Raw genomic sequence first — 12,927 nt, forward strand, 5'->3', positions numbered from 1 at the left:
ACGGGAGCCGCGGCATGCGGGGTATATGGTAACTTTAGGCTTCGCGGGCCACGTCCATCTCCCGCAGCGGGGTGCTGATCAAGACCAAGAATGGCAGAAACACAAGCAAGTTCTTCGTGAAGACAATTCAAAGTTTATCGTGCTTAAAACACCTGGACCGTCCACTCCTCAAAACATAGGGTCGAAGCATCCCTGTTACTCGGTTATCTAAAAGGTATCGAGAAGCGACCAAGTCCGTGATCGCCGATTCGAAAATCCCATCATTTGCCGATGTTGGGAGATCAGACAAACCTGTGATACCCAGTCCCCTGGAGCTCGTAAGTCAAGCGCACAGCGCTGTTCCTCGTTAGTTTTACAAAACGGCCCAACATCCTCCCGACTTTCACCTGTTCTGCTGGGGCTGTATAAATCAACCTGCTCCAAATGCGAATGCTGTCGGCGTATGCCTTCGATTGCTCAAAGCATGATAGGTAATACTTGCATGTATGGAGGTTTTGGAAACACCTTCAAAGTGATTCTGATCTGATCCGTTCCAAATCATCTGCAAGGGACGGAAACTTAAAGGGAAAAGCTTGACCTTCCCGAACCATATACTGCTGGGTATCAAGATGCTTTCTTACTGACGAGTACTAAACAGGGTGGACTATTAGTGATCGCAACACATCTGTTTTTCTCATCTTTCTGCTGGTTCGGTTCCAGCATTTCGGTCAGATTCTTATTTTGAATTCGCCCCAGTTGATCCGAGTAGGCATATGCTTGATACCGAGAAAACACCCTAGAATTTAGATTTGCACACATAGCTAGATTGTATGCAAAAGCAGGGCGTAAAGTAGGAATGAGAAAGCTGTTGATCAGGTGAGACAAGGCCTGTGGCCACGACAGGCTCGCCTGTCTCTCCTGCCCTGGGAACTTCTGGCCACATGAAAGTTAATTCGGGGTTCTTAGACGGATACGAAAGCTTCGTCCAGAGCACTGGTGACTTAAGTGCCACGAGTATCGCATAGTTAGAGTAGGTCCAGCCGCCTAAGAGTCTCTTACCTCGGCCTCAGCAGATTAAGTAACCTAAAGCCAAAATTCAAGGCTTCCTTTCGCGGCAGCGTACGCAGCCTTTTCTTGTGGATGGCAAGGTGCACAAGGCCTATAAATTTAGAATTCACCAAGATATGGGTCAGTCAGTTCATTAGCTATCTGTGAGGGGAATGAAACGAAATGAAACTGAATCTTGCATACAGCAATGATCTGCATGATGATCTCGAATAGACAACCGGGCGTCAGGGTACTGGGGGCAGAATAAGAGTTCGGGAGGGAGGTTGATGCCTCCGAGCCGAAATTCGGCTGCCGGTGGGATACGTTCACCGAGTTGATGCGATTGGGCATGTCGAATGAATAGTCTTCGTCGCTGGGTCACCAAACCGGCATGTCAATGCCAACCTTTGGAAATCCAGTCGTGACGAAGCTCGGAAGGACTGTTAGGGCTGCCATAGACATTGGCTTGGAGATTGGTGTAACACTTCGTCCTGTGGCCCGGGAGTGGGAACCATCCAACACGACACCAATCGCATCCGCGATTTCTCAGCATCCATTACTTGACCGAACAAAGTGGGACTAGCTGTGTCCATTTCGCACTTGTACCGTCCTGAACATGATGCAGTTTGAGAGTGGGCCTCGAGATCGCGGCGCGTCGTTTTGCGCGTTTGCTCGGACTTTTTGTCCCCAAGGCCCTAAGCTGATGGCGAGTGTTGGAAATGGACTGCTTATTTGATAGACGAAGAGAAAGATGGATAGGAAGTTGACTTCGTTTAGCGGAATTTACAACGACTGGGAGGCCTTCTTAAACTTGCTGCTAGATCATCCAGGCCATCCGGTTCTCGTGGGTCCTATGGGATTTGAATCCCTTCTAGAAACTTTTATGCTATTAGTGAACACACCGACTTGTCACAGACTAGATTGGAGCACGAATATGGCCAAGACGGTACCCTAGGTCACCCTCTCTACATAGAAATGATTTCCTTGTGGCAAGAATACATGAGGGTAGAGTTCCTTGCGTTGTTCTGAGATGAAAAACATCTCTCATAAGGAAAACAGTGCATCTTGTCAACCAGAAACACCATTATGTGAAGCGAGTTTTGATTAGCGAAGGGCGGACAGCATGGCATGTGTTGTGTCGGTATTAGATCGACTGTTTCAAGGTGAGTTCCAACGCCATCATGGAAGCTGCTAACCTCTTCAAGGAGGTGCGATGAACCAAATGAGGTAGTTTCTTCCACAAGGACCTACTGCAGATAACAGCTCCCTCACTCCCTCCGTCAACTACTCACTCACTCCTCTCCCTCACTCCTTCGGCTGCCGGCCCTGCGTTCCAGCCCTAAGTACGACTTCGGACTTCATCCCGAGGTCTCAGGACGTAAAATACCCGGAGTTCTACCGTAGCATGCATGGCCTGTCTCGGTGGTTTCCGGGTGGTGCGTGATTGGAAAGCCGGAACAAGTGTTAACAAGACCAGAACACGGCAGCAACTTGGTTCCGGGAGGGTCGCCAAGAACTTGCCAACCCAGAATGATGCCGACTGAGTTCGCAGAACTCGGGATGTCGTGGCTTTAGAAGAAATGAAGCAGAAGACCAAGAAAGCGTCTGGAACTTTAACTTGCAGAGTGACAGAACCTAAGATACCCTCGCTTTAGTAAGACCGACCTGGTACATTCATTACTCGCCAAAAGGCTTAGTCAGGCGAGAATTGCCCTACAAGGGATAGATGCCACTCGTTTATGTAGATCTCCTGCAGGCCTAGCAGATTACTTAAAACAGTATAACTACACTAAAGGTTTATACTTTTTACCTCTTGTATCTTCTTTCTTACAAAGTACTCTAATATTTAGGAGGATTATACCCTATTTTACACTCTACTAGTTACAATATATATGGGCTTTCTATACAGATTGTAGGCTACTTGAAACCCCTCTATTAGGGGAGAAGTTTTACTATAGACTTTTCTTTTACTTAGGAGCTTATTTTTAGTAACTAAATACATGAGAAATAATACTATATCTTTTTTTATACAATGCATTACACTATTATTAGAGCCCTATTATGCATGTAGGGCCTAGGGCTCTAGTTATAGTAGGGAAGATAGCAACTAATTAAACTACTGCAAAAGGCGTTCCTGCAGTCGGAATTAAACTGACTGTGTGCGCAGGGCGCAGACGCTACCAGACGCTTGCTATTGCATTACGCATGTATACCTTCTTTCTTAAAGAAAATAATTTCTTTATCTTGAGCTACTATCAATACCTTTAATTAAGCTATACACCTATAATGCTAACAACAGTTCATCTAATCATGTGCCCTCATCACTTCAGTTTATTATTCACAAGCCTACCATTTTTTGAAAGCTGATCGTCGTTATCAGTTGTGGCTGGAAATGATGTGATATTTGACGGGTATCAACTACAACACCTCCGCCACTTCATTAAGCGGAGGCATCGTGCAGATCCCAGACACCTGCGGAGCTGCTGTTGAAGCAAACCGAAATGCGGTCCGCTATGTTGAGATATGGACCATCCTCACTCCATGACCGAGAGAGAAAGAGAGGGAGAGAAGTGAAGCGACAAGCATGGAGGACTTGCGGCCGCACACGGCGCACAGTAATCTCTTGATCCTCGATACAGGGTATTTTTCCTTCGGATCCTTCCAGCAGCGATAAGGCCCATGACCAAACTTGCGACTGGCCAGCCAACCCAATCATCCTTTGTGACCGAGCTTTGATCATAATTGTTGACAAACTTCCAACTTCGTTATAAAAAATAAAGCAAAACCGCTTTCGCGACAAGGATGATGAGGCGATGACAAAATGAGAACCACAACAGGTCGGTTTGCCTTGTCTTCGACTGCCGGGCCGCAACAAGGCCTTCACTAGTCTCATGACCTGGACCTCTCGACCTGGGCGGCCTCGATATTGGCCTCAAACTTCTCGTCCGTGATGGAAGGCGACCTGGCGCGGCCGGGTGCCACGATGGGCCTGCCTCTCATCTGAGCCCACACGGTCTTGTGCGTAGGGTTCATAAAGAGGGTGTCCATGTCCTCGAGGGTCAAGCCTGGGACTTGTCAGTGTATGTTCATGGGTCCAAAGCAAAAGGGAAGCACGTACCCTTGGTCTCGGGGACGTAGAAGAAGGCCCAGATGCCCATGAGCATGAGGATACTGCTGAAGAAGAAGTATGCCCCGTAGCCAAGGTCCGAGATCATGTACGGAGTAGACCGGGCGATGATGAAGCTACCCAGCCAGGTGGTGGCGGTCGTGATGGATACTGCCAGCATTCTGATCTCCAGAGTTTGTACTTCGGACGCGTAGAGCCACGTGATTCCCTGCCACGTGGCGCAAATGATGACCTTGAACGGGAGCGTTAGCATCTTGCATTATTATCACCAGTTCAAGTTTCAACTCACTCCGTTGATGTACACGCAGGCCATGGCAAGGTATCCCCAGCCATCTCGGTTAACGATTCCAGCAGCAGCAGCTCCAGCCGGGTCAGCCTGTGATGATGTTAGTTAAGACTTTTTTTTTGGCAAAACAGGGCTCGCGGTAGAAAACGCGGCGAGCTGGTGTTTTTCGACGATAACCCTGCAGCTCACAACCCCAACACTGACCTTCATTACGTAGCCCCCGATGTACCACATTGGAATGCAGCCGAGCGCGGAACCCCAGAGAAGACCCTTCCTTCGGCCGACTCTCTCGGCAACCCAGAAGGTGAAGAGGAACATGCCGAAGGTCTTGGCGATGCCGTAGAATCCGGTGGAGAAGAGCTTTGTGGACGTGCCAGAAATGCCAAGACTCTCAAAGATTCTAGGGGCATAGTATGTGATGATGTTGACGCCTTGGTGGACATGTTAGAGTAGTCATCTTTTTGGGGGCATGACGAGGAGCTGGTTGAACGTCTTACCAGTGAAACTTTGGAGGAACATGAGTGCCATTCCGAGACCCATGCGGTTGCGGATGCCCTTCTGGAAGAGCTTCTGGAACATTTGCTTCCGAGTCATCTGGTTCGAGGTGCGCTCCTCGACCTGGGTTCGGATGTCGTTCATCTCGCGGCGGATGTACTCATGGTCGGCGGGGAGACCACGAATCTGAACCAGGATCCTCTCGGCCTCGTCGAAATGGTCGCCGCGCGCGAGCCAACGCGGAGACTCGGGGCACCAGATCATTCCCAGGGCAAGGCCCAGGCCAGGCGCGAGCTGCAGGCCCAGGGGCACGATCCACTGGGCCTCGGACTTGACGTCGATGGTCCGGTCCGTGGCGTAGTTAATCCAGAAGCCCAGCATGCCGCCGCCCTGGGATGCGATCTCGAAGATGCCGACCAGACGGCCGCGGATCGAGGGCGGAGCCGTCTCGGCGATGTACACGGGGACCGTCAGGGAGGATGCGCCGATTCCCAGGCCGGCAATGGCGCGGCCGGCGTAAATCAGGTTCAGGTGTCCGTTTGCTGCGGTCATGAGGGTGCCGCCGATGAGAAAGACCACTCCGGCCATCATGACTGTTCTCCTGCGGCCGAACTTCTCTGCGATGGGGAAAGTGAGGAGAGCGCCGAAAAAACAACCGGCCTAGATTGGACAAGTAAGATTAGGTCGGTCCAATGGAAGTCAAAATTTTTCTTTTCCAGCTCGAAGCGGCCTTACCTGGAATGTCGAGACAATGTTGCCTTGAATCGTGTCGCGAGTCGTAGAGGCGACCTGGTCGAGGGCGAAATCCCGCCGGAAGGAGTCCAGTGCCATTGTGCCCCCGATGACTGCGGTATCATAACCCACTGATAAACCAAAGAAGGTCAGCCGCCGGCATTCTGTAGGTTTTACACCCTCCATCCGTGTGCTCGGGCCCGCGCCCCCACTTTTCGCCGGACAAGCACCGAAAGACGCGTCGCCGGGTGTCCGGTCACTGCCCTAACAGGGATCAAGCGACAACCGACACCATAGAACACTTTGGAAAGAGCTACATAGAGACACCGTACAGCCACAGGACTTTATGGAAACCACGTACTAGCCAAGGCTGACATGCTGGCGACGAGCGCGATCAGGTGGATGCGCCAGTTCCGCACCTCTGGGGGATCTTGCGTCCCGGACGCGTGGGTGCTGAAGAAGCCCATGCTGGGCAACCAGGAAAGGGTTTACTTGACTGTAAATGGTGGAGTGACTGATCGTGGAAGATGCGGGGGGAGGGAGGCGTCAGAGAGGGAAACACGCGGGAGGACGGGGATGGAAAGTCGGCAGACCGAGAGAGGTTGCGTAAGTGAAGCAGAAAGAGAACTAAGCGGTCTCGAAGAGGATCCGGCGGGGAGGCAAGCTTTATCTAGGCGGCCATGACGTCCCACCCACGATGAGCTTGAAATACACCTCCGTCGAATGGAGAGCCAGCATTTGGAACAGATTCTGCGGAAGGGTTTTGCGGTCCCGTGGATCGGCGGACTCTACCCCGCGATAACACCCCCATGGGGAAAAACTGGGTGGTTGTCGTCAAAACTTGCCTCGCGTCTTCTTCCCCCCACCAGACGAACAGCCGGCAGCACAGAACATCAGTCACACACACACACACATACACAGGTTTAGAGACCACCCAACGGCTGATCCCTTTTTCCTTGATGATAACACTTGAGCCCCGCCCCCCTGCACAATTGGACGGGCTGGGCAGCAAACACTTGGCGTCAGCAGATGTGTGGATCAGCCAAGACAGACGCCGGAGAGGGGAAATGAGGAACTTTTTTCGCCCTTTCTCTCCTTTTTCGCCTGACGCCGCGGCGGAAGGAAATTGCACTTCGTTTGTTTCGCGGGCCCCGTCCGCTGGGTTCCCGCCCTCTTGGGACCGAACATCACACCTCCCACTCGTGAAGTGCTAGCTCCGCGGGCAATCCTCGTCCAAACCATAACGCGCGCCAAGTACCCTTTTCCGTTACAACTTGATGCACAGCCCGGTACTACAGACCGGAACTGTGAGGGGTAAATACTTTTCAGAGTCACAATACTGGCCAAGTGGGATCACGTTGGCCACAAGCGATGTCTCGAAATTTGGAGTGAGCTTTGCTTACAGGATTATCAACATCTACTCCATGTCTAAGCCGTGTATGATGCCCAACAATCGGGAAAGCCTTCTCACGACATGTCAAACGTATCATTGAGGTTGACCTGAGGTGGGTATGACATGCTTGTACAATACTTTCCCCTGATTCCTTGATAGGCCCTGGAGAGGCATGGAAAGACGTGCTGCTCATAAAACAGCATGGACAGTCCGGCGTTTGCATATGAACCGATGACAATGCTAGCCTCGTGGGATCGGGATTGCCGAGACGAAAACAAGCGGGGAGAACCGGAGGCAGGCTGCTTGACGTGCATTCGACTTGATATAACGAGCGTAGAACCAGAGGCAACCCTCTTCCAAATCGACCCAAGTACCAAAGGCCCGGACTAGCAGAAATGGCCGTTCTCCTCTGAAGTTGGATCAAGGTGTGGGTGGGCAAGCCATGACGGGACCGGGATGGGGACCGGGGGTGGGGGGAAGGTTCCCTCGGCTGGGTAGTTCATCTGTGCCCGGAGCGGGCCTGGATCTACCCCCAACCTCCTCATCGGTAGTCAAGTTTGAGTTCCGAGACCACGCGAGCCGCTGCGCTGTCAAGAAGCGGCTCCATCGCGAACCACTCATATCCTCCGACAGCTTCGGGCGGAACACCCTAAAGCTGCCTGATGGGTGTCTTGGTGCTGGCTTGGCTATCTTGCCCATCTCGTATGCGCCGTTCCGCCTCAAGATCTTGTCGCCATGCAGGGCCCTGGGGTCCATTCCTCCCCCAACGACCATGACTGGGGACCGACGGCCACGTCTGCCCAATTGTAGAGCAGCCCGGCTCTGCGTTGCCATCCTGCTAACCGCCAACAGTCCCATGTGATGCCGCTGCGTGCGCGAAGTCCTCGCATCGAAGCCGTCCTCTGTTCTTCTTCTGTCGCCGGGGGCCACATCACTTTGACGGCCGCTTGAATCACGACTGACTTCAGCCATGTTGCATCGGCTATACTTGCCAGCATGCTAGTCCACTCGGACAAGACATATTCCCACATTTTTAGCTGTGCTCAGCCACCCCCGGTCTGGGGTTGATTCTCCCCTCTGGCTGGTGAAGTTGAAGATGGAGAACCCCCGTGACTTGGCGCGGAATTTTCAAGGGTTGTGGGGGGAGGTGGGCTTTTCCGTTGATATTCCGTGCCTCTTGCTTTCTTCGGCCGTATATGAATACCGGACGTGAGGGTTATCGGCTGTGTGGGGTGGCTCCCGTTCGACCGGTAACGTGTCAGGAATTACACCATTCTTGATGTGTGGCGGCGTGGAATATGCCACTTAATAGAAGTATAATCAAAGTCTGAGTTGGCTCAGATTTGATTGTAAGTCCTGGACCTATGAGTATGGCCGAAGACTGCTCTACGCCAGGGTTAGCCTTCTCAACTAGAGTCTAGTCTTTAGTATGCCAACATCATCGCAATGGGTTCTGCAAGCATCTCAGTCTTATCACCAGATCCTGCTCATAGTCCTGCTCTTACTTGGACATAATGACATCCGGCAGCCGTTGGCACTCCAGACGGCCAATGAACGCGGCTCCCGAACATCATGTCGGCTCGCGATGCAGTCCATCACTAGCGCGTCCTAATGGGTGGCAGCCTGCCAGGGTCTTTGCATGATCTACAGCTGCACACCTCCCAATGAAGTCGAAGAAGCCATCGGTGCTCTCACACACTTCGGACAAGTTCCGAAAGGTAACGAGAGCATAAGAGTAGCGGTAACTTTTTCGACATCTTCCTGCTGCCCGCTATGTTGACCTTCCGCACCACGCCCTCTTGCGTATTCTGGCTAATCGTGACTCGGGCGTTTTGCCCTCGCTTGCATTAGTCGACTGCTGCGCCTCGATGTACCTCAATTGACGACGACGAGCTCTTTCAAGGTGATGTCGTCGACTGTCTGATCGGCGACAAGACCAAGATGCACCGCCTGGTTTGGTTACAGGGAGAGATATGAACCCTATGTTGACTCGCAACATTTGTACCTCAACTCGGTTCTTCGGGGGTGGCAACTTGGGAGCATAGCTAGAGAGTGATCCGTGAGCTACCAGTGAGCCATGAATTACAATCTAGAGCTGCGTGATGCTCAGACGTGTGGGCAAAATTGTTCAGACCCGATGGCGGGCATTCGAAGTCCGAAGTGGCGTAGACATGGGCTCTGCAGCCTCTCGTAGAGAACCAGCAGATCAACCAGACTTCGAAGATATCTCCTCGGATCGGTAAAAGAACTTGGTCCGGGACCGTATGCCTTGTGGTGCTATCATGACGAAGAACGTGTCCTAGTTACCTATGACTTCTTCGACTGTGACATTGTGGAAAAATGTCGAGTTACTTTATGCAAAGATGGTTAGTTGCATCCGCCAAGCCGCCTCGATTTTCCCCATTGTCTTGAATCGATGTTGACGTCGAAGTCGAACCCAAGAGGGGATGTCCAGTTCGAGTTAATCCGGACTCAAATCTACAGAATGTGGCTTGTGGCGGTGGAATCCGCTGCCAAGCTCGTCGTCGTTCCCCAGAACTACTCCCGACATCCACATCCTCTGCAGTTGATTCTCCACATCCGCGTGAGTTGGCATTACTAACCTGCGGCCGGGAACTGGCTCCCTGAAGAGAGTCCACAAGTCGGCATGAGTCAGTGTAGCACAACGCAGAAAATTTCCATGGGGAGAGATTCTCGCCCCTCCTCAGACTTCCCCACATCGTGGAGTCGAAAAGGGAGGGGGAGTAGGGGGTTGTTGTTGAACCCGCCATTCCTCCCACCCCCGCGTGCGCGGCTTTCCCCAGCTTTGGCCATCCCATACTCTGGACCAGCAAAGCAGCGGCCCTCCAACGTATTACAAGCAATCCGGAAGAAAATAGAAGGTCTTTTATTCACATAGGGGACGGGGAGAGAGAGGATGTCACCCACTGCCAACGAGCCCGCACGCCACTGTTACCGCAAGCATGCAGGAGATTAGTGGGACGTCGGCTTTGCCAAGTTACTCCCGGCCACCGAGGCGATCGGTGAGGTCCAGGGAAGGATGTCTGACCTGCAAGTAAGTTCCTACGAGATACACGTACCCGTACCGGCCCCCAGGCCGTCTATCGCCGCCGATGAAAGGTCGTCGGGCAATCTCCCGACTCCCGAGGACGAGATTGCTGCCCTCCCCCCCGCAGACCGAGAGGCCTGCCCCCGTCTGAGCCGGAAAACGGACGATCGTCATGCTGACCTTTGACCCACAGACGTCGCAAGGTCAAATGTGACGAGTCCAGGCCCCGATGCAGTCATTGCGAGCGTCTAAACCTGGAATGCAAGTGGCGGCCGCAGAGCAGTATCGCCGCCGCTCACTCGATGCTGGCAGCCGCAGGCCCTCCGGGGTCCGGCCACAGTCCGGCCGTGCCGTCCCATGCTACCGATGCCTCCGTGTCGCCGGCTGCGTCTGTCTTCCAGCCTATGCAGGCCGTCGATGAGATATTCGACTATGCCAGCTTCATGTGGGACGCTGGCGATGCCTGGCAGCAAGTGAACCCGGAACCAGGCCCGCAGATGAGCCTCGATGGACAGGTTTTGGTATGCTGTGCCGGTCTGCTGCATATCAGTGGGAGCTAACATTGCACAGCGAACTCACTATGGGGGCCAGCCTCTAGGAGGTCGGCAGGCACCACTCATGAGCAGTCCGCCGAACCTCAGCTTCCCGAATCGAACTGCCATGGACAACCTGCCGGACCCATCACCGATTCCCGATGCCGGCAGTCAGTCAGGGCAGGTCATGGCTCTGAATGTACCGACAGAAGATGACCGACTGATGGACTACTTCAGCCGTGTAGTCGTACCACCTATACTCGCCGAGGTCGAGACACAGAAGAAGTGGCTAGCGATCCGCCAGGTCGTCGTGGAGATGGCCGGCGCGTGTCAGATGGTCAAGTGGGCAGTCCTCGCCTTCTCAAACCTCATGTTGTCTCGCCGCGAGAGTACCTGGCTCGCCAGCCCCGAGGATCATTACCAGAAGGCCGTGTCGGAGGTGGCAGCTTGCGGCGATGAATCATCACGCGTGACTGAAGGCCACAGCTCCCGCCGAGAACATCTGCTAGCGACCCTCTTCTTTCTGAGCTACGTCGATATCCTGAGAGGACAGATCAAGGCGGCGGACTCCTTTCTGAAACGGGCATATGGGCTGTTCCAGCAAGGGGAGAAGAGCAGCTTCGCCGCCATCGAGAAGCAGTTCCTGCAGTGGATGCGTCTCCTCGACGCTCGCGCCGTCTCCGCCGGCGGGCAAGGGCTGCTCTTGTCCAAGGATGACGAGCTGCTCCTGGTCGAAGCATCGCCGGCAAGCTTCGACGGAGGCGTCGCCGACTCGGCGAGAGAGGACCTCGCTGACGGCGACATCGAAGACGTCTTGTTCCAGGTTTTGTATCAACCCGGAATCGTCTTTTTTCAAAAGGTGCAGAGCTTCATGGGACGGATATCAAAGATCGACCCTTGGCACCGATCCCGCGGCACGGTCGAGGACGAAACGGAGGTCATGAACATCGGGGCCGCCATCGCCGCCGATCTACGGACCCTCTACGAACAGCGGCCGCCGCTGATGGACTACGCCGTGGCCGGGAAGCTGACGGAGCCTCACGTCTCCCCCCATCTCGCCTTTGTCATAACCCGCGCTTTCCGCACCTACCTCGCCAACTACCACGCGAGCAAAGTCCACCTGCACAGGGTGGCGTACAAGTCGTTCCCGCTGACGAAGGAGGCGGACGACGCCCTGGGTCAGATCCGACGCCTGGCCAGGCTGCTCGTCGACTCTCTGGACGCAGACAACTCGCTGCCGGTCAACATGCTTTGGCCTCTTCTGATGCTGGGCTCCGAGGAGCAGGACCCCCAAGAGAGGATCTGGATCAAGACGCAGATCCTGCGGATGGAACGGGTTGCCGGCAACGCCAAGATCACGGCCCAGGTGCTGGAAGAGGTTCAGGCTAGGCAGGATGCCGAGAAGGTCCGGGTTGACATCCGATCTGTCATGCATGCCATCTTCAACTCGTGCTTCGCAATAGTCTGATGCCAACGGGGCACGAAACATTCGCGCGGCACGCCGAGCACGCCAGCTTGCCCAAGCCGCCGTAGTCATCTTGGACGGTCACCCATGAAGATTCTTATAAAGTTCTTCAAAACTTCTACATGGATGGAAGACAACCGAGTAGCAGCTGGAGGCCGTATGTAAGTGTCACTGCTGGACGTTGGTAAAATCTACAAGACGACCGATCTCGCAACACTCAGCACCAAACAAGCAAGCATCAGCACAGCTATTGAGATACCCAGCTAATTCAATGTACATATCACCATTTATCTTTTGCGCCGTTGAACCTCTCCACGTTTCCAAACCAACTGTTAACTCTTCAAATGCACTTGCCCAACCGCACCATCGGCTAGAGCCGATGGGGCCGACACTAGCGCAGCCGACACGGGTGGATCCCGATCGGAAGACCCGCTTTCGGCCGTGAGACCAGCCCACCCCGATCGGGAGAAGCATGCCTCTGGGCCGCATCGGACTCCTTTCACTGGAGCACGACAAACTTATTCACAACAGATGACCACGAAAATGATGGAATTGCGGGATGCGGGATGCGGAGAGTGCACCATACACCCTGTCCACATCTGGAGACACCCCACAAGATGACCGACTCATTGCATGGGCGGATTCATGCCCGTGGAGAGGGTCGGCTTGTCGGGAATATGTCACCCTGAGGAGCCCCGCGGTTCGATATCCAGCGCGGGGTCAAAGACTCCGAGGCGCGGAGCTCTGCAGATACTTGTATTGCCCAGTTCCGTCACTCCTCACTCCTGCTCGCCTGCTCTCTAACCCGACTCCTTGATACC

General features: G+C 53.7%; 2 protein-coding genes across 2 annotated transcripts; one reads left to right on the forward strand and one right to left on the reverse strand.

Moving 5' to 3' along the window:
• Positions 1–3,310: 3,310 nt before the first annotated feature.
• CDEST_00280 (Putative major facilitator, sugar transporter, major facilitator superfamily) lies at positions 3,311–6,268 on the reverse strand. The gene is made up of 7 exons (XM_062916439.1): positions 6,028–6,268; positions 5,670–5,797; positions 4,937–5,594; positions 4,644–4,870; positions 4,443–4,529; positions 4,145–4,385; positions 3,311–4,091 (listed from the first exon to the last, which is right to left on the reverse strand). The coding sequence occupies exons 1-7, from the start codon at positions 6,131–6,133 to the stop codon at positions 3,916–3,918; spliced, it is 1,623 nt and encodes a 540-aa protein (XP_062772490.1). The 5' UTR covers positions 6,134–6,268; the 3' UTR covers positions 3,311–3,915.
• A 3,535-nt stretch (positions 6,269–9,803) lies between these two features.
• On the forward strand, positions 9,804–12,894 carry CDEST_00281 (Putative zn(2)Cys(6) fungal-type DNA-binding domain, fungal transcription factor). Its single transcript, XM_062916440.1, has 3 exons — positions 9,804–10,114; positions 10,302–10,629; positions 10,679–12,894. The coding sequence occupies exons 1-3, from the start codon at positions 10,023–10,025 to the stop codon at positions 12,107–12,109; spliced, it is 1,851 nt and encodes a 616-aa protein (XP_062772491.1). The 5' UTR covers positions 9,804–10,022; the 3' UTR covers positions 12,110–12,894.
• Positions 12,895–12,927: the final 33 nt, after the last annotated feature.

The sequence above is a fragment of the Colletotrichum destructivum genome, chromosome 1 (genome assembly GCF_034447905.1).
Source record: "Colletotrichum destructivum chromosome 1, complete sequence".
Taxonomy (NCBI): domain Eukaryota; kingdom Fungi; phylum Ascomycota; class Sordariomycetes; order Glomerellales; family Glomerellaceae; genus Colletotrichum; species Colletotrichum destructivum.

Coding starts and splice junctions, on each gene's coding strand:
- CDEST_00281 (XM_062916440.1), top strand. CDS start 10,023: ATGCAGGAGATTAGTGGGACGTCGGCTTTGCCAAGTTACTCCCGGCCA. Junction 10,115..10,301: donor GAAGGATGTCTGACCTGCAA/GTAAGTTCCTAC, acceptor TTTGACCCACAG/ACGTCGCAAGGTCAAATGTG. Junction 10,630..10,678: donor GCCTCGATGGACAGGTTTTG/GTATGCTGTGCC, acceptor AACATTGCACAG/CGAACTCACTATGGGGGCCA.
- CDEST_00280 (XM_062916439.1), bottom strand. CDS start 6,133: ATGGGCTTCTTCAGCACCCACGCGTCCGGGACGCAAGATCCCCCAGAG. Junction 5,798..6,027: donor CAGCATGTCAGCCTTGGCTA/GTACGTGGTTTC, acceptor TTGGTTTATCAG/TGGGTTATGATACCGCAGTC. Junction 4,386..4,442: donor CCTGCGTGTACATCAACGGA/GTGAGTTGAAAC, acceptor CTCCCGTTCAAG/GTCATCATTTGCGCCACGTG.